Source organism: Strongylocentrotus purpuratus, unplaced genomic scaffold (assembly GCF_000002235.5).
Source record: "Strongylocentrotus purpuratus isolate Spur 01 unplaced genomic scaffold, Spur_5.0 spur5_scaffold_7, whole genome shotgun sequence".
In the NCBI taxonomy this organism is placed as follows: Eukaryota; Metazoa; Echinodermata; class Echinoidea; order Camarodonta; family Strongylocentrotidae; genus Strongylocentrotus; species Strongylocentrotus purpuratus.
Window position 1 is genome coordinate 39,593,247 of NW_022145613.1, and position 27,956 is coordinate 39,621,202.

Consider the following 27,956-nt stretch of genomic DNA (forward strand, 5'->3'; position numbering starts at 1 on the left):
TGAGACTTGTGTACAAGATGTTCATAATTGGTTAAACTCACATTCACTGAAATTAAATCTCGCCAAATGCGAATTTATAATGTATGGTTCTGAGACTCAGTTAGAGAAGATTTCTTCCATCACTTCAATTACTCTTGCTGGACATGAAATTACCCTATCTAATGTATGTCGCAACCTTGGTGTGTTTCTCGACTCAAACATGAAAATGTCTACTCAAATTCAATATGTCTCAAAATCAGTACGTTATCAGTTACGCAATTTGGGTTTTATTCGTAAATATCTTAACCGTGGTGCCACCGAGAAAATTACTCATGCTTTGATTTCTTCTCGCTTGGATTTTGGTAATGGCCTTTTGTTTAGTTCGCCTCACAACCTACTCGCAAAATTACAAAGATTACAGAATGCTGCTGCTTGTGTCGTGACCCTGTCCAACAAGTACAGTCACATCACACCAGTCCTCAAATCACTCCATTGGTTGCCCGTAGAAAAACGTGTTGTTTTCAAGATTATTTTGCTATTATTTCACTGTATACATGGCTCTGCTCCGCAGTATAACATCGGCTTGATTAAGCATTACTTTCCTTCTAGACAGCTACGTTCTCAAAACTCTGGCTTACTTGTTACTCCTAGGGTTAAAACAAAGTGGGGGGGGAACGAACCTTCGCTCATGCTGGGCCTTCGTTATGGAATACTCTCCCTCAATGGGTTAAGAATAGCAGTTCTGCTGAGGTGTTAAAAAACAATCTTAAGAAATATCTGTTTAATTTAGCTTATAATTGATTACCATTACCTTTCATGTCTGTACCTTTCCTATCGCACTTTGTATAAATGTATCATGTATGTATTTCATCTTTTGCACAAGCTGCGCCTTGAGCATTTGACTGTCAAGTGGATTTGGCGCCTTATAAATCATATGTATTATTATTATTATTATAAACCATTTCGTCATACTTTACAGCGCTACGGTTAAAATCCCTTTTGACACCAATTTTGTAAGTGTAGGGGGGGGGGGGGGGGGGGTGTATACATGGGTTTTGTCTGATTGTTTCCTTTTTTTTTGCAGCATGAATGTCTCGGAGTAAATCCCGTTATTCAGTTCCGCCAAATACAGTACATTGTCGCATATGACCCCATATTGTTCTCAATCAAGTATTTGCGCCTAAACCTGTCCATTGTATGCCATAGTCAGAGTGCAGATGAAATATACATAAGGGCTTAGTTGGGATTAGGTCAGACATATCGGATGAAATACGAATCTTGTTGAGTTCGACTTTCGAATCGATGAAGATGATCTGAATTGCCGATTCGTTTAAAGCGTTATTCAACTACCTCCAATTGGGTATTTTCGTAATAACTTGTAACCAAGCTTATATACTTAAGTGCCTCGATTCGAATTATTTCATTCACCTGTTACGAATAATTGTATTTCAATAGACAAAATGCAAATTGCATATATTACATGTTGTTAGGTAGCATCCTACCTAGCAACAACTAATGTGTGCAATTTACATCCTAGCCCATAGAAAGTAGTTAATATTACGCCACTATAGAAAACGGCGGCTGCACCTACAGTGTCACGCAAATGTTCTGTATTCAATTCGGAAGTGTACACTGTTATTCATATCCCTGAATGTCCATGAATGGCATAATGGAAATAACGCCTCGTGTGCACAGCAGTGGCGGATCCAGGGGGGGGGGAGAAAAAAAAATCATGTAAAAACACGTGATTTTTACCTTTTTTAGGCGGTTGCCCCCCCCCCCCCCCCCCTGACGCTCAAGGGGGGGGGGGGGGTGCAAATTTTAAATTTTCGAGGACCAAAAATGTGCTCACTACCTCCCCCCACTGAGCGACTTTTCGACCGGCGCGATTTTCAAATTTTCGGGAGCAAAAAAAAAAAAAAAATAGTGCTCACTACCCCCCTCCCCTAAGAAATCCTGGATTCGCGCCTGGAGCACAGGGCCTTTATCAAACAATAATTGGTTATATCTTTGAGTAAGATTCCTTTCAATGCATTCACTGCTTGTTTGACCCGACTAAGTGGTGAGTCTTTCTGCATCAATAACATAATATTATAATTTCTGCAACAAACAATAGTCAGAAAGTCAACTTTTGCATACAAATATGTAGGGTTTCACATCTTTATTATTACCAAAGTTACAATGCAGGCCTATATTATTCACTGATGTAAATTTCTTTATTTTAATTGTTACTATAATTTGCGACTTATATTTATTTAATTATCATCATAGATATTTTATATTGAGTTAATTTATATACGCTATCATAACGATCATTTATATCATCAAGGGCGTCACTAACGTTAGTATAAATGTCAAGATAATTAACACACATTTTAGTTAGGAATTTGATTTTGTGGATAGAACTTTGTGTAACAAACTTAACTTGGTATCATAATTTTTATTGCTCATTAATGAAATATCCTCTTCTGTAAAATGGTAAATGATAAAAACAGTCTATACAATTACATTCATTTAAACGTTTTTTTCTTCAAACTATTCATTGAAAAGAATGTTGATGTTTATCTTTAGAGAAGAATAGCGTATATATATTAAAGGACAATATGATACGTATTAAAAAAAAAACCATGAAGATATATTTATATTACAGCCAGGTGCTGTGCAGTATGTACATGTCAAATATTCATTCAATCTCAAGAGGCTCACCACCCATGTAAAGTGTGTGTGTGTGTGTGGGGGGGGGGGGGGGTCACCAGTTTTCCTTCTAGTAGATCAGCGTTTTTCAAACTTTTGTTGAGTTAAACAAATTCGCGTCACCAAATCCAAATATCATCAAAGAGGATGTGTTAACCATCCTTCGTATACGTAGACATACGGGCAAATTTTCGCTTGAGGGTCGTGAGGGCCTCTCGCCAGAAAATATATTATCCAGATCCCAAATGCTGCGAGCCAGCCCGTGAATCTAGTGAGCAAAACAAAATTCATTTTATTTAGGAAAAAAAATGTTATTTAGTCAATATTTGTAAAGTTAGACATTCGGTCATGTCGTTGCTAGGAATTATCCTGGTTCATCAAATTTGCGTTACAGTGAAGAAAGCGAAAGACGGGGAAAATGACACTTGTGTTATACATTTTATTTCGATACAAAATTACAAGAAATAAGGTTATATGCTGGCGTCATGCTGCACGAATCATTACGATATTCGGACAGTGAGGTGTCCGAATATCATCATAACATCACATGGGGATATTCATGGACCTCGGTGCCTGAAACTATCCCGTTTCTGAATTTTGTTTTAACAGACATTTTACTATCTTTGAAATGTTAGTTCCTCATCAAATTCCCAAAAGTGATATATTTGGGCAAGTTGCGGTTTCTGACGTTATTCCAATTTTTCTTAATTTTTTTAAAACTATATCTAAAATTCTCTCGCGGCACCCCGATTGAAAAACAATGTACTAGATGGTCTAAATTTGTGGGAACAGATTGACTAGGCCTGGAGGGATATAACGCTTGCTCATTAAGGATGGGAACCCTGCATTTTAAAGTGAAACGGACACACATTTACACCCTCTCTGTCTCTTTCCCGTATGTCTACTATCTTTCACTCCTATCCCCATTTCATTTCCTTCTTTGCTGTACATGTACTTCACCAAGGGCGCAGATCGGATCTACTCTAAGCATTTTTCGATAATCGTTCAATGCTCCGCTTATAACAGATTTCATTTAAGATTTATCATGTCGTCCCCACGTTACTGATTCACATAATAGTTTAATTTTTGAAGAAAATTTCGACTAATGTGTCTTCTTATATTATCACCACACATTCTTTATCATTTTCCTTCATCTCCTTTTGTCATCCGATGGGGGGAGGGGGGGGGGGGTGGGGGGCACGTGCTACGCCACGCCACTGATGCATAATATCCAACTACAGAATGCAAAATGCACACAAATATAAATAACATGGGCGTGACTTGACTATTGGGGAGAGGAGTACTCTCACATATCCTTATACGTTCGGTCGCTAGGGTTCTTTGAATACCACGTCTCTCGTCATGACAAGAAATGGCCACCCCTGGTTTATAATTTTGGTTAGTATAGTACATGTATCTATAGGTAATGATGCCCCTTTTTGGAACGGGCGCAAAGCATACATTATATTAGTTATAAGAGCTACTAGCATCTCATAAGAGTGCAGCTAGCTATTGGCTGCTATAGGAAAAACTGCAATAGTCGAGAACTAGGCCTGACTTAATCCTTGTACAAATACATGCATCAACGCCTAATTTAGGAAGCTGGACTTGGCGCCAGTCAAAGCTGGTGCATCAAGCTTCTACTCTTACAGCACGGTAATATGCTATAACGTAAAGAAATGATTTGGAATGCACTAATAACAACAATTTCTTTTAATTTGGCAATTTGTGGTCACTACATTATTTTATACCATTTAGAGCGCGTGTTTGGATCACTATTATTTTGTATGATACTAAAATCGGAACAGTAAAGACAGATCTGGCGGACTGGCTGAATGGCACTTATATATTAATGTTTTATTATAAGAATGGAAAGCATCTTCAATCTTTCTGCAAAATAACAATTTTTAATAATGCATGATTGGACTTAATTTTTTTTCCATCTCTTGTAGTTATCACAATAGGGGACATTAAAAATGTATTCAAAAGAAAGTCCTTCTGAACTTATGAGAGTACTTTCGACAATGTTTGGATCAAAGCTGCGATAATTATTTCAAAGCTGTGGTCATCGTTCCTTAAAATTATACTCTGAACAAAAACTGAATTGCCCAATCACATGTCGTTTTCCTCTAAGCGTCACGACTGTGGCGACCACTTTTGGTTGACATGCCCATGTGCCTCTAAACCATCGACATGATTCGGCCTGTAATCGTGCAGTTCGACAGCCTTCGTGAGGCTCTCGTTACTACGAGCGATTTCCGAAGAGAACTCGGACTCTGAATGACCACTGTGGGTACGCAGACTGTGACCTCTAGAGAATCTGCGTGGAGGGCGCCACCTAGGTCCGCTTGAACGTTTCTTGGAAGGTAGGTGAGGGTTGTCTATTCTCAGAGACTTGGTCTTGTAGAGTTCCAGTTGAGTGTACAACCGTTTTAGCTCCTCCTATATAGAGTGAGGGAAATACAGTTATGCTAACAATGAACTCATTTGCATGATAACATTCCACATTAAACATTAAAAAAGGTATGATAGCCAATTATGAGCCCCTTGGGGTATGCATGTTATATTACATCCTGCTATGACCCCAAGGCGCAGGTAGGCGGGTATGGCTAAAATAACGACTCCAATTTCGACCAATCAGGTTGCTAGATTTATTCAACATACTAAAGAGAGGTATATAAATTTCCTCACAGAGAGCAAGCAATAAAGTGAGGATGATTGCGAAACGCCTCCTCTGGAACACGATCAGAACCTCATTCGAAAAATCAACCCAAGGAACCTTCAATGGCCTTGTACGTCTTCTTTTAAAATGAGCGAACATTACAATGACCCATTATGTAAACATCTGAACATGATTTCTATGGGACATACAGTAGAGTTATTATCGCTCCCGAGACCGCGCTGTGGTAAGACATTCATCCTTCAGATGGAAACTCGTGTGTAGAAGAGGGCACTAGGGTATTATGTAAAGCCTTATTAAACGGACTCTTGGTAAATTATCTTATGTTAATATACGAGTCTGGTGAGCTTCATCTGACTTACCCGCACATCATCTGCATTAAAGTGTTGATCGTTAGAAGGATTAGACGTCGAGTTCTGTTTGAGGAAAGTGGAGTTTTGCCACTTGCTAGCGGCATCATACACCACCCGAGAGTTGACCCGTTCTCGAAACTCCTCGTTGTGTATCAGCTTATGTAACACTATTAGCTACAGGAAGAAGGAAACAAAAATCAATTATCAATATTAGTATTATTTTGTTTGGTGCCACGTGTGCCTTAAAGGAAAGTGAACTTCTTTATAATAATCATCAGGCGTCTCGTCCTGGTATATACAGTGCGTCCCAGAAAATATGATACCGAGAATTATCGATATTTTATCATCACTTAATCACAATCATAATCAATAAATGACACATATTTGTAAAGCTTAGATCTTCCTCTTTCATTTGATACAACTCATATGATACATATTTGACGTATGAGCGACTAAAAACAATTTGAAGAAAGGGAACCAAAAAGTCATTTGGCGAACGGTATTTGAATTTCAAGAAAACAAAAACCACATTTCCAAAAAGTTCAATTTCTACTCTTTTATATGACACCTCAATTAGGAAAAATGAGCCAGGAATAACAAAGTTCTGTTTGTTTAAAGTAATGCTTGCATTTCCATAATTTCAATAAACGAATTCTTTTTCACTGGTTGCCTGCCGTAGCAACAGACAACAAACTCCATTTCGTTGACGATCAGTCATGCATAAAGTCTTTCGTCTTCTTTGTTGTTAGGTGATCACTGCAGAGAGAGCAGGGGGAGGGGGCCAAAAGTTTTGATGTCCAATTCATCAGTTACATTCATTAAATAAGCCTGCAACCTGCTCCGGTCATTGTTGAATTATTCCTAGTCATTACCAATAATGTTTATTCATTCCAATTCATAATTATGCTCACATGGCAATCAAGATACCATATTACCGACAATCACGCAATCAACATTGTACTGCAACACCCCTAGCATTTTGTGCATTTCAAGTAAAAGAATTGTTAATAAGTTGCGTTTCATTAGAACCTTATGTTATTTACCAAAAGTTTGTCGTGTAAATACCGAAGTTATCGTTAAAACGACATTGATTTTGTTCACTACTTTTTTATGAGTTAGAAAATAAATGCAAATTAATATGTTCGTAATCAAAGAGGGAATATCCCTTTCTCTCTTAGTCACTTTTTCTAATCATCTCTTTCTTTTGTACTGATATAAACACAGACATGCCATTTACCTATGTAATGCGAAGTCGCGTGGACTACTAAAAGTACATCGCAAGATTTTCATAAACAAGTTTTTAAGAAAAACCGATGCTTTGCATAGCCATGTAGTAATTACCTTTGGTATGAAGATAATGGATACCATGACAGTGATAGTTAGTTGAGAATGAATGAACGTCATTAGAAAAGTCCAGTCAGGCGGCGTGGTCGACCACAGAAAATGTCTTTAAGTAAAAAAGTAAAAAATAAGATACAAATACAGCTATAATTAATCCTTCACAGTACATGACGAAACACGCTCAATTCATATTTTATATTCTTAAGCACCGTCAACTTAACTCGAGCAAAACATGACGAAATACGAAAAAAAGTACAAGTTTCTGTTTTAAAGATCAATCTTCAGACAAAAAAATTATTCAATAAAAGACATATTTCTTAAAATAATAGATTTAAACATAATTTTTGTTTTTTACACTGACTGATATATAATACGGGTTGGCCAGGTTGAGTTCAACCAATTCCTATAATAAGTTCATTTTGCACATCTTAACTTATGGTTTAACGTTTGAATCTTAGCTAATGAAGGGTCAATTACTAAATAAGGCATCGATCATAATAATAATAATAAAAATAATAAATACTTATGAAGCGCACTTATCTGATAACTTATTCAAGGCGCTAAACAAAACAAAATACGCAAATCTTTCTCCAGAATTTAACAACATAACATCTTTAGTAACTCTGAGTAAAAAGAGCTTTCCATCATGTTTCTGAAAAGTTTCTAGGCATTGAACATTTCGAATGTCATTTGGTAGCTTGTTCCCGAGGACTGGTGCGACATGCACAAATGCACGATCACCATAATGGTGGTTCTGTTTCTGGGGACTTCTACGATGGTAGAGACAGAGGAACGGAGTGAGTTATGGGATTGCTTTATGGTGAGGAGATCTTTCAGGTACTCAGGTGGAGTATTGTGGAGTGCCTTAACGACAAGCGTTAGGATTTTGTATTCAATCTGTTTTTTAACTTTATGAGAGAATTTTTCATAATATCTGTTAATGATCAGAATATGAATATTTGCAAGCCTTTTCATGACTCTCAACTTTGCTTATGCAAAATAAAAACAATTTTTTTTTCTTCAAATGTGGATTTTGCACCGTTTTCTCAAAATTAGCTTTTTAATAACTAAAGCGTCAGACTTGCTTGGTTTTTTTTTAAACAACAGATCCTAAAATATCAACTAGGATGACATTTTCTAGAAAATGTTTTGAAATATCTATTATGGATTTAAACGGAGAAGGAAGTATGTTACTTGTCATACTTTTGTTATGGTAGTTTTATAACTTACCTTAAAACATGTAGAAAGACGGAGAGTATGGTCTCGTTATAGATGGCTATTGTGATGTATCTTGTTTCATGAAACTCACACGGTGCACCTCTTACCGCATAGCATAGATAGATGGCAAACAGAAGGAAAAGGAATTCAACTGTACGCGTAGAGAGGAAGAGAAAGTCAAGAGCTAGTTAGTATCACAGATTAATCGAATATTCAACTTTTGGGGGGATTGTGTGCGTTTATACTGGGGGGGGGGGGGACTGACGAAATAGCGTCTGATGAATGATGAATAAAGGAACATCATGAAATATCCTTAATCAGCGTTTTTGTTTTTATATCTAGTGTCATCATTTTATTTAAACTTACTTACATTACCATGATTACTCATAAATTCAATGCACAAATTACATTCGACATCACTTATTCAAATCATTTATGTTAATCTAAGCATGACAATATAATAACAACATATACAAGAGGATGAATCATTATTTGACCTGACAAAAGTTGATTAACATATCATCGGGGCATATGTGTATAATGGATGTATATAGCTCTTCCCCATCCCTCTCTACTTCAACTGGTTATCCAATAACTACTACTAATATTATCTTTACTACTACCACCACCACCACCACCACCACCGCTACTACTACTACTACTACTACTACTACTACTACTACTACTACTAGTAGTAATACTATTACTTCTACATACACTACTCCTACCTCTACAACTAAATATACGTCTAAATGTTTTATCACTCATACTACTACTACATATGTTGCTATGTGTTATGCCATTTGGAAGGGAAAATAAATAATACATTTTTCATTTATACTGAACAAATTGCCTAGATTTCGATGTGCACTTACTGACATCTATGACATAATCCCACCACTGTACTTCGCATGTATAGAATTTCATTCCATCTGCATCTTGCCCTATAGCTACGATATCGACGTCACAATACTGCATGCTCTGTACAGAGAACGTGGTCCAAGCCGCCAGGTAACCAGAGAGAACTAAAATGATGAGAAGGAGCCACTTCAGGACATCACGGTCACGCACAAGCACACGAGTCGCAGATCGGGTTTGGAAAATGGCCAGTTTCCTGATTTAGTATTGAAAGTGATTAATGAATACAATTCAATTTACATAAAATCTATATAATTATGTATGGTATAGGCAACTATAACATCTTTCAAATATAACATAATTGAAGAGAGAGAATGTTAAAGGAGAGTGGAATAATGAAACAATAAATTTACTATATCTTGGACGAAACATGCATTGAAGTAGTGTAAATTGCAGACGTGTCATAGTAGATTGTTGTCAATCACTTGACTGGAAATGCAAAGGTGGTGGGTTCGAGCCCGGCACGACTTCTATATCCGGAATATTGCTCCTCCACCTAGGTATTAAAACTATGAACATGACGGACAAAGAAAGAGGACAAAGTATACAGTTCCTCATTCTACCCTCAACAATTGCTGTGGTAGACAAAAGAACATCCCTTCACTGCTATTATCATGTAAAAAATGAGTATAACAGGTGAATATGCATGTGACACCTGTTCTACACATTTTTACATAATAGCAGGGAAGAGATGTTCCTTTGTCTACCTGAGGAACTGTATATTTTGTCCTTTTTCTTTGTCCGTCATATTCATAGTGTAAAGGGATAGCCTGTAGGATGCGAACGGCATTGTTGTTTGATTAGCATGTGCGCGCCCATACAAAGGCGACACGCTGGAATGGTCTCCAGTGAGGGGAGACACTGTGCACTGTAACGTGCAGAAAAGTAATTAAATCCATTGACTGGGCTAATAATAACAGTGTCAACCCTTTGATCAGTAAAGGGTAAAGTGAAATATAAGAAACCTGTATTATCATTAATATACAACCAACCTGTAAATTTTGAGGACGAGCATACCATAGGCAATAGCAAAACCCCAACCTCGTAGCCACTTTCCGAGAAAGCAGGTAATTGCGCAGGGTTCGAAGTACATGGCGATAAGTTCAGCATATAGAACAAAAGCTCCGATGAGAAGAACAACAAGCATCCACGGACTGTCACAGCAAATCACCTGCAATTATATACATTCAATAACTTGTTGATATTGTTAACATATTTTGTGGAACATATTCATATAGTCCACGATGTTCTAATCTAATGCCATTAAATAATTTTTTTTGCAGGGTGATAACTCTACAAGGTAACATATGCATATATGCCATAGTATGCTAGCAACTGAACCAAGCGAATATTGATTGGGCGATTGTTTCCTGTTGTCACTATCCGTATTGATATCAACATAGCTGTACATGTAGGCCAATTAACGAGCACATTTTCTTTTCATTTATTAGAGGGGGGGGGGGGGGGGGGGTCGAAACGGGGAAGGACATGTAAAACCATTGCTTTACCATTTGATTTGATTTATTTTTGATTTATTTATTTATTTCTCTTCATGAATTTCCAAATTTACTTTACAAACTGAATACAGCTCAAACAATTATATGACTGATATATTATTAGAGTAAATTAATTAGTAATCAGTGATAACGTAAATGAATCATGAAGGAGGATTATTCCACAAGTGGAAATTAAGGGCTTGATAATTATTTGCGAAACATAGACATTTATGTACTATAAGAGGAATATTAGGAGAGAAATAATTTTCGTTGTATTCACGGTAACAGAAGCCAACCAAGCACGGGGTGAAATGGGATACACGTTTATGGAAAAAAATGACAGGAGGAGATGGAAAATAGAATGATAGACGTGACATCTATGTAGAAGAAAATAGAAGAGACAAGGCCAGAGAGAGAAGGGTGTTTCAGTTACGTCCATTCTATTTCATGTCTTCTATGAAAACATTATAATACTACGATTTTGTTTTCTTCCACGAGACAAAGAGTAAATAAAAACAGCTACTTTTTAAAGCTAATGTTTTTATTCGATATGGGGGAAAAATCCATAACCACAGGGGGGAGGGGGGGGGGGAAGTAAAAGTCCCAAAAGAAGGAACATATTGTAAAAATGCGGCCACAACTCTTGGGATAAAACTTAAGTTTCTGAACCTCTTGGGTGATGTTACAATCATACCAGGTCGTCAACCTCATGAAGCAAGGAGGTATGTTTGGTTCCTCATGAATGATCTACGCAAGTAAGTATACTACAAACTATTTTCATTTAGCCGTTGTGATCTCAGCCAGTAAAGCAGTTTTCTCTTTTAAAAAATCCACTCGATATGTGTTATCCATGGATGCATGGAATGATTTATTTGGGAAAGGGTAAGAGTACAAGCTGTGTACATACTACCCTCATACTGATGGGAGTATGTGCAGATATAGGCAGTGTGGAGTTAAAACAAACAGAAGAAATAGTACTGCCATCTACATGGTACCGAGATAGAGGGACAAAAATTATGCACAAGAAGATCTTCCAATTGGGATGTATATGGAGATGGGGCATTCTTTCTTCTTGGGGGGGGGGGGGGAGGGGGGCTCTCTGTGTATGGTGATATCATCACAGGTCCCTTGCCTTTTCATAACACCATGGTCCATGAAACAAAATAACAATTCCTTAAGCTTAGACACTTTCACTGTGTTGTGTAGTTGTGTAAGGAATCGGGAGTAGCATTTTAACTTATGTTTCCGTACGTTATAGAAATTCTACAAATTCATCATTACTTTCCTCTTCTTCCTTTTCCTCTTTTTCTTCTTCTCCTTCTTCTTTTTCTTCTTGTACTTAATATCATTTCTATCATCAGTTTAATGTTATTATTATTATTATTACCTTTAATAAGTGGTTCTTTTAATTTTCTTATCTGTCTGTAAATATTACTATTTTAACTTATTAATTTTATACATGTCTGTAAGGGACCCCACTGGAAATAAGCTCTCGAGCTTTCGTGGGTTATCCTGTTCAAGCTGACTTATTTTTGATCTGTTATTATTGTATATTGTTGTATGTTGGAAGCTAGTCGAATAAAAATTAATCAATCAATCACACATGGATGGGTTGACCGACAAAAAGTCAGATACAAATTATAAAGGGAACATACGTGAAAGAGGGAAGGAGAGAAAGAAAGAGGGGGAGGGAGAGAAATATAAAGGGGATAGACAGAAGACTGAAAAGGAAGAGGAAGAAGAAAGGGGAACGAATGAGAGGACGAGGAGGGGGGGGGGGGGGGGGTGAAGAGATGGGGTTGGAGGATATACCTTTGCTGTTCTATTTCTGAGGATAACCACGATCAAACCAATGGTCAGCAGCATACACAATGCTTGCATGCTGAGTATAACAGCTCGAAGTATGACATCGTTAGCCACGAAGCATGGAGAATCGTCCATGCACATCGTACAACCTTCGCGGCAAGGTCGGCAGTCAAAATCAAGTTCGTAGTCGCCTACACCAGCACTAGCTTCTCCTGGGTAATGTTCAGATGTTGATACTATCCAGGCTTGTTCAACCATAGATCCGTTGAAGGTCTTTAAAGGAGCTAAGGTGTCGGGGAAATAGTAGCGATCTTTGCAGCGACACTCATACGAGCCACTTGAGAACCCTCGTCCAGATACTGGAACGCACTAAGAATAAAACGATGACAGGTAGGTTTACCGTATTTATGCGTGAATTGGTAGGGAAAGATGTAGTTATGAAATTTGAAAATAACAACGCTCCCATAATACATACAAAGAGCTTATTCGTAGATTGTTTTCAGAAAGAAAGTTTGCACTCTGGTTCCGAAGTAGAATAATGATTTATTTATTGCACTGTGAAATATACAGGCTTGATAGTCATACATGATCAATAGAAGAAAAAAAGATCAAACGCAAATGTTTCCCCCCTTTTATTTCATTATGTTCATGGTTCTGCTCCACAGTTCAATATTTCCCTGATAAAAAAACTATAAAAACACTGATAAGAAGAAGAAGAACAATAATGATAACAATAATGATAGTAATAATGATAATAATAATAATGATAATAATAACAATAATTTGTATTTTTATCATTATTACTGTTATTATCATTATCAACATTTCAATTACCATAAGCTTTATTGGGATGATAAATATCTGAATAGAGAATAAAATCAGTTTGGGGGGAATCGGAACTTTGGGGAGTTTATTTTATGTGATAATAATTGCTGCTGCGCGCAAAAGGATAATGATTTTTAATTAGTTTGTTTTAACCACGAGACAGGGTTAGTTAACGAAATTATTTAATATATAAATTATTTTTCAAAAGTGCTCCCATGAGATAAAATATATACTATACAAAACTGACACGATAATGATATGGGTCGATGAAACTCAATTGTATGTTTCTTTAATGTTCATAGTTACAATTTGTGTCATTGATTTAACGAATCATCTCAAACTCCCTATCTCCATACTTTATGCAACTATTTATTCTTAACGATGCGGTCCACACCGACAACACACACAATTTGGATGAATCACATCATAAGAATGGTTCTTCTAATAAAATATACACTTCTATTAATTATATCGGTCATAACATTTGGAATCCCTAACTTCTATTTTACATTTTGCGATTTCAGAATTCATTTAATTATTTTTAAAACAAACATTTTTGTTTTTGATCTTTATAACGAACAATTTGTTTTAAAACCTTGTCTTTCCGATCCTATTATTACGAGCGCACCTTTGCTTTTACGGATGCACCATTTTACATTTGTACTATGATTTATGGTAACAAATTTGATTGTTTATTTAGTCGATTTAAGTTTATTTTCATAATTTTTCCACGTGTCCAGATACTAATCCACTAGACCACAGCACATGTACATTTTAATATTCCATAATTCCAACTAAATTTTAATTTAATCCAATTCAGTTTAAAAACCTTTTATTTTTAAACTGTGTGAAATTTATGGTAATTCATTACTTTAGTTAGGCATACAACTGTCTAGAATATACTCAAACTATGGTAGGGTCATGCTCAAACAATCTCATGTGATGTTTCTCATGGAAATAAAGAAATAATTCCTGAGATTTCGCAATCAAAGTATGGTTGAATTTTTATCTGGAAACACTGGAAGTGGGTGATTTTTTATTGGTACATATGGTTGCGATATTATGGATATAAAGTCTATTCTATACATTTTCAAATCATAACTATGTAACTATCAAAAGTCACTTGCTTCAGATGATATTAAGATATTATATATTTAACCTCTTCTTTCTTTTTCGAAAACGGACTCAAGCTATGGGGGAAATATACATCTTGTTCGTTTATACACCCTCAGTGCACATTATATTTAAAACAAAAATCTACTTACTGATGTGGTGTTTCGACATTTGTGTGTTCCAGCGAATATTCCCGTACCGTTATCGCATTGGTCGATATCCATAGACATCAAATCCATATCCACCGTCACTACACCTCTGAAAAAAACCAAAGTAGAAAATCTCAATGAGAAAAGAGGTTCTAGGGTACCCCCTGGACATCTACCCCGGATAACCACCCCAAGTCAACTACCCCCTAGGACAACTACCCCGGACAAATACTACCCGGATAATTACCCCAGACAACTACCCCCTAAGACAACCATCCTCTGAGACAACTACCCTCGGACAACTATCCTAGGGGGTAGTTGTCTGGGGGTAGTTGTCCGGGGGTAGTTGTCCCGTGGGGTGGTCGTCCTAGAGGATGGTTGCCCTAGGAGGTAGTTGTCCTAAGGGGTAGTTGTCCTAAGGGGTAGTTGACTGGGGGGGTGGTTATCCGGGGGCTGGATGTCCAGGGGGTAGGTGTCCAGATACGGAGAAAAGGACGTAAGTCCGGCAGGTTGATACAAGATAGAAAGTCAATTGGGGTTTCAAATTCAATCATGCCTTTTGAGTAGTTAACCCATTCCTTGCCAACAGCTTTAAAGTAGTCACCCGAAGAATCAAAAGTGTTTTGAATTGAATTCATATCATTGCAAAGGGGAAGCCTCACTGATCAAATATAACAACTTCCCTCTTAAACATATGTTTGGGCCCGCAGAAATCATCTCTCAAAAATGTTAAATTTGGGATCCAGATTTTCTGCCCTCACCGGTCCTCAGCTCCGTACAGAGTGTCAAGATTCGTTACGTTACATGCGAGACACAACAGCTAGCCACAACATTGCATTTTACACCTTTCCAATTTGGCCCAGTCTTAAAGTTACAATTAGCACTGTACACGGAAAGATGTATAGGGACTACGCGATATCTATCCAGTCCGGATATATATATATATATATATAAATTTACCAAATATATCAATTAGTAGGCGGTTTCCCGGCAAAATTGTTATCATCACGTATTAGTCCAAACATATTTTTCACATGATTGGTAATAAGAGCTTCGATTTCATTTGTTGAGAGGGGGGCATTGCCAAAACTGGTCTATACTTTTACGAATGGCTTTAAACGTATTATCATTAAAGTGAATCTTTCACAGGAACAGGCAACGTAACAGTTCATGTCTCAGGAGGGGAGTCCGGTAGGCATACTCCCACCTTTTAAAATCTCTGATGTGATAATTCATGATATAACGTCGATTGTTGGACCGATACGCGCTAGTATTGACCCCCTTCAATTAGCATATCAACCGCAAAGGTATTTGCAGGATGGCGTTCTTTCTTCTGTGCACGTGGTACGAGAACATTTGGACACACCGAGACGTTACGCATTGTTTGTAGACTTTTCATCAGCCTTCAATACGATACAACCACACCGCCTTATAGAGAAGTTGTTGCATCTGAAAGTGAAGCCGCCACTCATTTTGTGGATAAAGGACTTTCATCTCACGAGAAGCCAGAGTTAACAGCAATTAAACCGAACCACTGCACACCAACACTGGGTCACCCTAGGGCTGTGTACATTCCCCGATTCATTCTGCTATACAGTGCGTCCCAGAATTATCGATGTTTTATCATAACTTAATCACAATTATAATTAATAAATGACACATATTTATAAAGCTGAGATCCTCCTCTTTCACTCATATGATGCATATTTCACGCATGAGTGATTAAAATCAATTTGAAGAGAGGAAACCAAAAGTCATTTGGCGGAAGGTATCTGAATTTCAAAGAGAAAAATCACATTTCTAGAAAGTTAAGTTTTCGCCATTTCATATGACACCTCAATCAGGAAAAATGAGCTAGGAATAACAAAGTTCTGATTGTTTAAAGTAGTGCTTGCATTTCCATAATTTTATTAAACGAATTCATTTTTACTGGTTGCCTGCCGTAGCAACAAACGGAATTGATAAAAGACTTAACTCCGTTTCGTTGGCATCCCTCCACTCATGAAGTCTTTCGTCTACGAAATATCACCTCTGTGTTGGTGATACATTTTAATGTTATTCATATTTTGCTGAAAGTTAAGTTATTGTAAAGTATCAACTAGTCTTGACCGTGGCGAACGGGGATCGGGAAAATACCATGAACAGACTGAAAAATGTGCCACTTGAATGGCAACAACATAATACCGCTCTAGACCCGGTGTATACGAAAAAGTTTAGTTATATGATAGCCTTACACAACAAGAACGCAATAATAACAATAACAAAATTAAGAATGATGATAATACCAACAACAACAAAAACAACACCATCAGCAACAATATTCTGGGTCTAAATTAATAGCTATTGATAATTATAACCCACGCCGTCTGTAAGCGGTTGATGAACATATATGTTATTATCGTAGACGAGTTGTATTAGTGTCATGAAAATCTGTACTCAATTTTCCTTGTGATTCTATTAACGCATGGTAAAGGTTTAAAAAGGAAAACGGAGGTAACAGCACGTTAACACTAGCCTAGGGAACTAAAGATGGCTCAAACCATTCTACATTACGTAACATTACTTCCTTGATTCTCAAACGCATTTCATAGTTGATGGATGAGATAGATACTCTCACTTGTCTTAATCTAATATTCCACGCAGATACTGACGCCGTGGTAAAAGGATATAAAGATGTTGATTTAATAATAAAAATACATCTCCTGCATGCTTCATCCTGTGGAATATGCCAAGGTCTTGAATACATTAAACCACATCACAATGCCATCAACTTTAAAGGTAAAGACCAGTATTGGAAACACCCCAATTTCAAAAAAATGAAATGGAAGCTCTTATTACCAATCCTGTGAAAGAATATGTTTTGAATATCACATGACGATAACAATTTTGACGGGAAACCGCCTACTAATTGATATATTTGGTAAATTAGTATATCTATATACTGTTGAGAGATACAAATGCACGTGTCGCGCACGTGTGTGTAGTCCCATATACATCTTGTGTACAGTGCTTCTAACTTTATGAAGACTTGGCCAAATTTCTTATAATTTTGATGATTCCAGAACCTTGCAGTACATCTATGCTAGATGATCAACCTTTTCTGATCGATTTCACAACGTTTCTTTCACTATGAAATTGCATGACCATAACTGGTCTTTAGCTTTAATAGTCGTCACTGGTATAACGGGCATACCGTTTAGCTAGTCTTGACTGACATAACAGTAATACCGTTCATCTAGTATTCACTGAAATAACGGAAATACCGTTCGGCAAGAATACCTCTTTGCTATATAAGAAAGTGAAGAAATGTTATATTCTGATCACAACACAACAACATCTGATTAGTGTAAAACAATTGTACACGTAATTAATTATACACAAAGCTGAAATACACGTATAAAACCCGTGCACTCGTTTGCTGGTTAAGGAAGTATCTGAGAGCAAGAAAATAAGATTTTCTTCTTCTGATCTCGCTAACAATAACTTGTTTGTAATATCTGAAAATGCGAACAAAAATTAGAATTTTTTTTATAGATAGCACTCATTATTCTGAAGATTCATTTATCAAAAAGTTTATAATTTCGATATGTGGTTCATAAGTTTGCAAATTTTTGTATCTACACAAAAAGGAAAGTTTAAAAAAAAAAACCTTTTGTTAGAATGCTCAGAGATTCCATCCAAGCAATTGCAAATTAAACCTAATCATAAAGATATTATAAAATGTCAAATATAAAAATAAAAAAAATAATTGAATTGAATTTATTTATTCACCACCATTGAAAACATTGAAACAAAAGATAAATGTACAATGACAATGACAATGTCAATATAACATAAATGCATGACATGAATTATAAAAAAATACATGTTCTACAGCAATATACATGTACATTATGACAAAGATAAAGTAAACTTTGCTTCAAGAGTAAAACAATAAATGACTATTTACAATGAGTTTGTGATCGATGGTAAAATAGAGTCAAAAATAGCACATGTGCTAGTCGAGTCTGACTCTCGTTATCTAAAGCCTAAAATAAAGTTAATTTAAAAATATATGATGGGTTTCCAAATCTTATAAATAATTTTGTGTATAATATTAAAATGAGACTGGTTACTATATACAACTATATAGTTACGAGGTTATGATTCGTGGTTTTCACTTAAGAGTAATTTTGTAAGTTTAAACCCTACACAAGATACACAATGCAAAATTTATAAAAATTATGATTACAATTTATTCAGTTGTTGATAGAGTTTCTTCGAATTTCTCTTAAATATATTTATTTCAAACAACTGGAGCGTGATTTCAAAATGAGTATAGTGAACATTTTTTCTTAACAGACTATAAGCGAAATCTTGTGTTTTATACAAATAATGATAAATACAATATTAGCATTGCTGTAATATTTAGCCAATGTTTACAAAATCAGCTTGTTGGTCTCGTGGAGTGTAGGTCTAATGAATCTTTGTCAATGTTGGTCTCGCGAACTGTCTGTCTACCTGGGTGACCCTAACCCCAATACATTATACTACCCTGAGCAGACTTGACTAATAATCTGAAACACATTTCCAGAACACATATAATATATCATAGCTTCATGTCATTACATAGGATCATGATACCACGATTACATAAACATGCTTACATATTTTTTTTAAAAAAATGCGTTTTAAAGTGATATCGCCAAAAATGATAATATTTTGCACGATTGGTTATGTAACTTAATAAGCCTCATAGAATTGATGAACAAATAAAAGTACAGATATTGAAAATAGTTATAATGATGACAATAACGATAAGAAAATCTGTAATATCATATTTCTACTTCCATAGCTCATTGCAATGCGACGATACATAATTATTCTGTGACCCCACCCTTGAGTAAATTTAGCAACATCTTGAAGCAACTCATGACGTCAAGAGATCATGCTGTGACGTAGAAATGACCGAATACAATTTAATGGCATGCCTTTTAAACATGGAAAGGATAAAGGGGAAGGGTAAGACCTTCATTATTTTGATTCAATGTTATCTACAACTTTTGTTAATCTTTTGTGAGTAAATGGACTACTAAATAAACGCGAGGCAATAATCTTTGAAACAAAGAGGATTAAAGGGATTGGGTAAATTCGTCTCAGATTCTGAAACAAAATCCTGGAATTAGCTCATGCTGCAATGATAATTGCAAACCTTAAGGTCAGTCAGGAACCCCATGACTTTTACGAGCCTGTCTGATTATCAAGATATTTATGATTGGAAATCGAAATTCATTTTTCGTTTTCCTAACGGTTTTCATAACACTACAGTCAATTGTGGAAAATGAGTATGGTAATACCGGTCACTCAAAGATTTGTATTTTTTGAGGCACTTCATGATTATTTTGAAGCGCAACTTTTGTAGGGCTTTAATATTACACCATTTCACAGACACTGATAACACGCAGGGCTTTGCATCTCAGATTTAACATTTTTAAACGGTGCCTTTTATGGAAACAGGTGATATGTTTAATCTAATGGTGATCGTTCAGCTTACTGGATCCGATTCAGATACCAGTGCTACATGTGTTTTGTTAGGCCCCATCTCCTGTGTAGCATAGACCAGAACTTGAAAAAAGAAATATATACAGGATTCAAAATTCAAAAGTTTCTTAATTGTCTTAACTTTTAGAACAGTGAATGTGATAAACAAAACCCTTTATAATTTAGAATTATCTAAATATAACACATATTATATGGATACCTGTTATGCTTTAAAAATGTTATGGAAGGGAGATGCATAGGGTTTGATGCATATGAAAAGCAAACAACTGAGCAAAGCATCATTCTTCTACTCAAGTTCGTATGCTGTCATAAGAATATGAATAAAATTAACGGCGTGCAACAATATTCATACGCGTATCTATTCACATGTGTGATGTTTTTTTTTGTTTTTTCTACATTGGTCAAATTGACTTTTTTGGCTAAGTTTGGTTCTTCGGTTAAATCAGTCACGGTAGTCAACTTTGGAATAGTTCCTAGCTTGCAAATTCTGTGCGCCTCTGCTTCAACTGGTCCAATGCTTTACAAAAGTGAGAAGTGCAGCTCTCTTAATTATGCTAAAAACTCTCCGGGTACAAACTAAAATCTTTAGAATATATCAAGACAAATTTCATTTATTTCATTTTAAAAATATTAAAACAAAAAAATTGTTATGCTATTCTACAAAATTTTACATTTTATACCATTAACCAACCTTTTCAATGCCATATTAGATGTATAAATTATGAGAAGAAATGCTTGAATTTTAAGATAGCATAAATGAATAAAAAACAAAATGTAGAGTGGATTTACTTTTAATTGTGCAGTAAAAAGGTTGACAAGTATATATTCGACTTGTATGCATTATGGTATTTGTGTAGATACGTTTACATAGATCCTGAAACAATTGAAATTAAAATTCCTGAGAGAGGTCTCTTCTTCACTATGACTGGTTTCCATTTTGTTTCTTCAGATAGTTGAAACCGGTCATATTCAAAAGAGAACTCTCTCAAAGATTTTTATTTCAATTGTTTTAACTACTTTTTGTATATCGCCTTGACGGAGGATTATCAACATTAATTTATATATTCTATACATATAATCTATAAAATATTTCTAAAAAACATAAATTAATACAAATAGATCTGTGAACATCAGAAAAGAGACGTATTGCAATTCTAAGATGAACGTGACATTGAATCGTGTCATAAAGAAAGACTTCAAAACGACAGAAGGAATCTAGCGATCGACAATTGCAAACAAACCGAGGCATGGTGTCAGCAAGGTGCACATATCGATCGAAATACGAGTAAGAGGTGCGAACGCCAATCGCAGCTTTATACACACAAAAACGCATATTTGCACATCATCTGTGTATTAGACATGAATGACATGTATTAACATTGTAGTGATTACATCTAGAGGTCATGAAAAGAGAAACATAACATGCTAAAAAAACATAACAGATAATTTTACATACAAAACGTTCATATGTTAAATTCAACTGGATCGCCAGGAGTGTCAAACGTTTCACAAATGAATGCTATATAGAAGAATCCTCACTTAAGAAATCTAGCCATCTGATTGGTCGAAATTGCATTCATAAACTTTAACTATTTCTGTAAAATTCCCAGTAACCATGGTTAAAACAGTTCTAAAATCCCAGTAACCATGGTTACCGGGAAAATAGTTCAGTCTCCATGGTTACCCCATAGGTTTACATGTTAACAAATGGTTTGAGCGATTGAGGATACCGTACGTGTGCGAAGAATTGGTCGGTATTTTCATACAAGACAAGACAATTCCAAACAAGACAAAAATGGCTCAAGAAACTCTCCCAAGATTTCAACTTATCAAATGCAAGACTCGCTGACAGCAAGAACAACAAAAAGGGTACGTGAAATTATCCATAAACATGTTCGTTTAGTTGCTGAAAAAGCATAGACGTAGACTCTAGACGAAAATAAATCTAGTTGTCAGGGTGTCTGATCGCGCACCTGATGTTGTGTGTTAAAATTCTTCCCATAGAGTTTGCACGCAATGCAGTCGCTATGCAGTCTACGTGCATTGCGCGACCATGCAAAAAAAAGTTAAGTTTTTTTTTTCAATTCGAGATTCAAACCTTTATTTGTTGTGATCCTGAAGGTGATACTCAATAAGTGAGGTGTCATATGAAAGCGCAGGTTCTTCTCCATATTACCCACAGGGCCGGCCCACCCCCAAAATTGTAAAAATATCTTGCTTAGACTAGAACCTAGATCTAGTCTACTCTCAAAGATACACTTAGAAAAAACAACTGTGCAGATAAACTAGAGAAAGGCCAAAGTGGTGTCATTAGTTGACTCTTTTGTTTTCGGCATATAAAAGTATTAATGACTGCTTTAAAATTCGTGAAATAGTTGTTTTTATACGCTCAAGGGAAGGTTAGAATTGTGCTATTGCCCGAGGCGTCTCTCAAAGCAGTCATTAATACTATACTATTACCTTTTAAAGGTACTATGTCCCATTTGCAGGCCAAAAAATGAAAAAGTTAAATTCCAACTGCATTTGAAAGATAATACTAATTTAGAACTTCCCTAAAAAGGTGGGGCTTAAAAATGTCTTAAAGTGGGAAAATAACGACTATTAGTTGTCAAATCGACTTTAGGGCTATAGAGCCCTAAAGTAATAGTCTTGATTTTCAGACAATTGTACCGAACGGTCATACGTTTTATGCTGCGCAATGATTCAATGAGTTTAATCTTGGCCATCACACAAAGTGGGTTATTGATGTAGACAAATGCTCATGTACCCTTTACAACTCTTTTCATGTATGTTATTACCAAAGAAGAAAAAAAAGCCAGTCAGTCACTCAATAGTGTCTGACAGTGAAGTTTAGCAAGTAAACGGGTTTCCTTGCATAATTTGAATATGAGGACACTGCTAACGTTTAAATTTCACAGATATGACATACAAGACATATTCATAATTCCTGCAAAACTCTACAGAATTTGAGGTTGGCTGCAAAAGGGACATAGTACCTTTAAAAACAAATATTGAAGTAGAAGCAAGGGCGATTGTAGGTATTTCAGTCAAAGCCTAGTGGCTTTAATTCAGGAAGAGGACTCTTACTTCACTTTCATTATATATTTTATCACTCTTAGGACCATTAAGGAAGCTCAGTCTGGAGATTTGTAGATAATAATAATATTAATAATATTGGATATTTATATAGCGCACATTTCCACCTTGCAGGGTTCTCAAAGCGCTTCAATATTACCCCGGCTCTGCTAGGCTACCGATGTCGGTGCTCACAGCATTCAAGGAATTTCTTCCTACCAGTCCCCATTTACTTCACCTGAGTGGAGTGTGGCAAATGTAGATCAATGTCTTGCCAAAGGACATTACTGTCGCGCTGAATATTTGAAACTAAATTTAATAACAATTTGGCTGAAATCATTTGGATAAAAATCACAATAATACGTCTACTGTGAGTGGAATATTTTTAACAAGATTTTTTGTTTGGAGAGCATAATAGCATAACTTGCCTGATGTAGAATTGTGTCTGCCATTGAAACGGTTACTGACGAGTCATGTAAGGGTGATATCGTGGAAAAAGAATAATTGCAAAACTAAAAATACAAATATACCGGTATATCTTTGCCTATACATTCTTAATAAACTCAGAAAACAACGAAATACAATGACGCATTGTGTGTACGTGAAAAAAGGGTGTCTCACACTGGTATATTCAAGGAACTTTCTACCTTCTTAGTATAATAAGCTGCGTTATGAATTAAATAGTTATACCAAAGAGTGTTGTAATAAGTATTGTCGAGATCACAAGCCGACAAGCTGAGTTTATTCTCAATGCACATAAAGAGTGCAAATTGTATAGGAAAGACATGATCTTAACCAAGTTGGAAAGGTTTGGCGGTTCAGTCGAAAATTCGAGATTGCGCCCAGTGTTTAAGGGTATGTTTTAAGGCTATAGTATTAGCTCCAAGGTTGGAAATTATAAATCAGGGAGAATCCGATTTCTGTCTACCTACACACAAAAAAATGGAACTAAGCATGGTGAGTAAAATTCGTAGCTAACTCATTCAGTCGAGAGAATATATCTAATTAATGCATTATTTTACATGACACCACCTTTCTCTTAGTGAAATTTTACACACATGATATTTAAAACGAGTATGTGACCCGATTTTAAAGTGCATGTAAGTTAATATTGGATGAGTTTTCTCCCACTTTATTGACCGAATGAGTAAAAATATTCACAAGTGTGTAGAGTGGCTTTTATTCGTTGGATGAGTAAAAAAAAAAAAAACCCTGAGTCTCTTCGAAGCTGTACTCGTCTTAGGAGCTATCTTACTCTCTGCATGCGTGTAAATATTTCGCTGATGAATATTCGTACGCGTTCGTGATCGTACGTACGTACCCGATCGTCACGTTTTAAGCAGCCGACGAGCCACAGAATAAGTGTAAGTAGATTTTATTTTTCTTAATTTTGAATCAGTTAGTAGTAAGGGGATCCCTTGAATTTTATTCAGACTTTTTTCAAAACAAGTTAAGGCTACCGATGATATAGAATCTAGATCTAGTGCTGAAATTTTGAAGCTCTTCTTGTGTACGACCGAAGTGTATGGAGTGCATGGCAAAGGACTTCCATTTTTACAGTGACAAACATACAACCTCACAAATTTACTTCATAATTCTCGTTTCTTATTGCAAAACACTAGGATTTCGTCGCACAGAATCCGTCGAAATCTCCGCAATCGAACGATATTCGATTTATATTTGATATACATTTGTTGATTGGACCTCGGTCTTTAATACTTCACGTCAATTTTGTACTTTTGTGAATAGTCCTTGTGGCTTTTATCGTATTTATCGACATGGAAATACATGGTTTTGACGGCCCACTGCCGAAAGAACGGCGATATAACTTTACTGACTGAGTAATTGAAGCATTACTTACTAGTAGAGTTGGAGCGATTTACTCACAACATTAGGTTTAATAAATAACTCACTTATTTAAAATACTCATTTGCCATGTCACTATAATGTCAAATTAACAAAACTCATTCCTGTGCGTTATTAGACTCAATTTAATGAGTTAATGCATTCAGTTAAGTGTGTCACTTTAGTGTCAAAATTTATTTGCTATTTGAGTAAGATTACCCAAATATTTCTTTGTGTGTAGTAGACAGCGTTTTCGTTCTTGTTGTATAGGTCTCACATTAGAAAATATTGAGTCATACATTATGCTATGGGTGAGTTCGAAGGTGGCTGGTACATCGCTCCCCAGATTAAAGTCGTTCTTCTGTCGAGAAGGCATTATTAAAAGCTGCCGCACATTTGTGTTTGGTAGATACGTGCAGGTATTCCTTGCCTTCTTCTTAAAGAAACAGGGAAACGCCCCGGTCATTTATCTTTCAACAGAAAATATTCTTCCTATGAGATCTACAATACGTTAGCTCCTAAATGGCAATACGTTACAATTAATTTAGTGCATTGACAGCCATCTAAACATTTAGATTAGTTTTGCTTTTAAAAGGTGAGGGACACGATAGAAAATCCATCAGAACAGCAGTGCGGTTAAGAAAGTTCAAAGTGAAGATCACCAGGGGGTGATAATTTGTAACTTGTAGAGATAATCCCGATGGCAGCTATCATACAGCTAAACTGGGATGTCCGTGCAACGTGCTGGCATAGTGACAGTGCATTAAGTAATTCAAAACAGTGAATGATGTCTATTATTTACAATAAAACGGTGGACGTACAAGTAAAAACCGAGACGTGGAGTCTACAGTAGCTTGGACCCAACAGGAGGAGGCAACGCTCTGATGATGGGTAGAGCAGCCTCCTGGAAGATGGTCACTGTTGGAGATGTTACCGCAGCAGCTGATAGGTGGTTCCACGTCCAGATGGTGCGAGGATAGAAGGAGTACTTAAAGCTATCAATGGAAGCTGGGATACTGCATACTTCAGAGGGTGATCATTTCTGTCCAGATATGTAGCTGGGATAATGTGAGTGGGAAAAGGCATGTTGAGTTAATGATGGTGCATCTTGTAAAACAAAGTGGACTGTGCAAGAAGCCTGCGGTTGTGAAGGGTATCCCATCCCAGTTTGTTGACAAGTTCTGTGACTGATGTTACCCTCCGGTAGTCTGGGTATACAAAACGGGCGGCAGCTCGCTGAACTTTCTCAAGACTTTGTATTGATGTCAGAGTCCGAGGGTTCCAAGCTTCACTGCCATACTCAAGTTGAGGACGAACAAGCATTGTGTAGGCTTTGGACTTGATGTTCTTGGTGCACGGTGATAGGGTTCTGCTTAGGAGGCCAAGGGTTCTATTGGCTTTCTGGGTGGTGAGTTTAGCTTCTTGCAGTAGTATATGAGTGTCAGAGGGAGAGTCGATACGCCGGTAGATGACACTGTCATCTGCAAATATACGCATTGCGGACTTGATGTTGAGTTTGATGTCATTGATGTACAGCAGAAAAAGTACAATGACAGAACCCTGCGGTGCTCCTGAAGTAACAAGCATCCATGCTGAGCGAGCACCATTGACGACGACAGCTTGATGTCTATTCGCTAGGAGTGACACAGTCCAGCGGAGAGAGTCTCCCCTGATTCCGTAGTAATGTAGTTTGGATCTAAGGTGTGGATGTGGTACGCGATCAAACGCTTTTTGGAAGTCGAGAAAGACGATATCAGTTTGGCCTCTAGATTATTTCTTATTTAGGCAGTTTGGTAGAACAGCATTTATTTTCAGTGATTATCAGTTGGTATAGGGTTTATTAACAGGCCCAATACTCGGCATTATAAGTATTATTTTTGTGATGGAAAGCTCAATAGGGTTCTTAACATTGATTATATATTTTTCAACCAGACAAGCCACAATAGACCCGTTGTACCTGACCTGACATTTATTCATTAATTTCTTCATTCTTCTATTTTTAACACGAAACACATTTTATCTGGTTAAGGCAACCTGAGAACGTTAGTACAGTGACAAGAAACGACAGCACTCGTAATCATGTGTGACATGTTGAATACCGACATGGCGGGATATGAACATCTCTGTTACCTGACTTTGTGGGTTTCTCCACATGATTTTTTATATAATTTATTCCATCTTCAAATTGAATCATGATACGAGTAGATCGCTAATACAAATCCAGTGAATTCACGTTCCGTAAAGGCTATAATACATGCATGCTAGCTGTGACAAATTTGCTATACTCTAGTTATTAGGATGCTGAGATAATTTGATATATATATCTCGGTTGTTCTTTTGCTCTCTTAACATAGATCACGTGAAAAGATCTATTGGAATCACCATTGGAGCCAATTACGTGACCAATTCATGTTGATTGATGGACACATAATTGAGCAAATTTAACAGTTGTAGCGTGGCAATTATTTGAGACATCCCGATAATAGCATCATGATCTATCGTACCCTCAACTCAGCTGTCTGCCTAAAAAAGACATTGAGACGCGGAATAGAATAACAAAGATGGTGGGTTTCTTTAGACAGCTCAGACGAACAGTACGCAAAACAGAATTTAATATTAATTCCTTCTTTGAGATTACACCAAAAAAAATTTGTGTAAGTTTACTCATAAACAAGTGTTAATTTACTGACACTATAATGACACACTAAATGAGTAAAATTTACTCATCCAATTTAGTTTTTTCTCTTGGTACTCACCATGTTAGTTCCTGTTGTAATGCAGATAAGTGAGGTTTTACAATTGACACTATAATGACACACAAGTGAGTATTCTTCATGAGTATTCTTCAACATACTCATGATTGTGAATCTTGTTTACACACCATTACGAGTGAATAAAATAATTTGGTTTGGTGATTAATGAT

General features: G+C 36.4%; 1 protein-coding gene across 1 annotated transcript; it reads right to left on the minus strand.

The window, feature by feature from the left end:
- Positions 1-1,891: 1,891 nt before the first annotated feature.
- LOC105446187 (probable G-protein coupled receptor 158) lies at positions 1,892-26,119 on the minus strand. The gene is made up of 9 exons (XM_030974551.1): positions 25,968-26,119; positions 14,576-14,744; positions 12,492-12,854; positions 10,176-10,354; positions 9,141-9,379; positions 8,278-8,416; positions 7,048-7,153; positions 5,716-5,880; positions 1,892-5,115 (listed from the first exon to the last, which is right to left on the minus strand). The coding sequence occupies exons 1-9, from the start codon at positions 26,117-26,119 to the stop codon at positions 4,810-4,812; spliced, it is 1,818 nt and encodes a 605-aa protein (XP_030830411.1). The 3' UTR covers positions 1,892-4,809.
- Positions 26,120-27,956: the final 1,837 nt, after the last annotated feature.

What these genes read in the sequence shown, in the direction of transcription:
- LOC105446187 (XM_030974551.1), bottom strand. Translation starts at nt 26,119, where the DNA reads ATGCCTTTTCCCACTCACATTATCCCAGCTACATATCTGGACAGAAAT. An exon ending in GTCTTTCTACATGTTTTAAG is followed by an intron (nt 7,154 to 8,277) that starts GTAAGTTATAAA and finishes TTTTACTTAAAG; the next exon opens with ACATTTTCTGTGGTCGACCA. An exon ending in TTAATGCAGATGATGTGCGG is followed by an intron (nt 5,116 to 5,715) that starts GTAAGTCAGATG and finishes CACTCTATATAG; the next exon opens with GAGGAGCTAAAACGGTTGTA.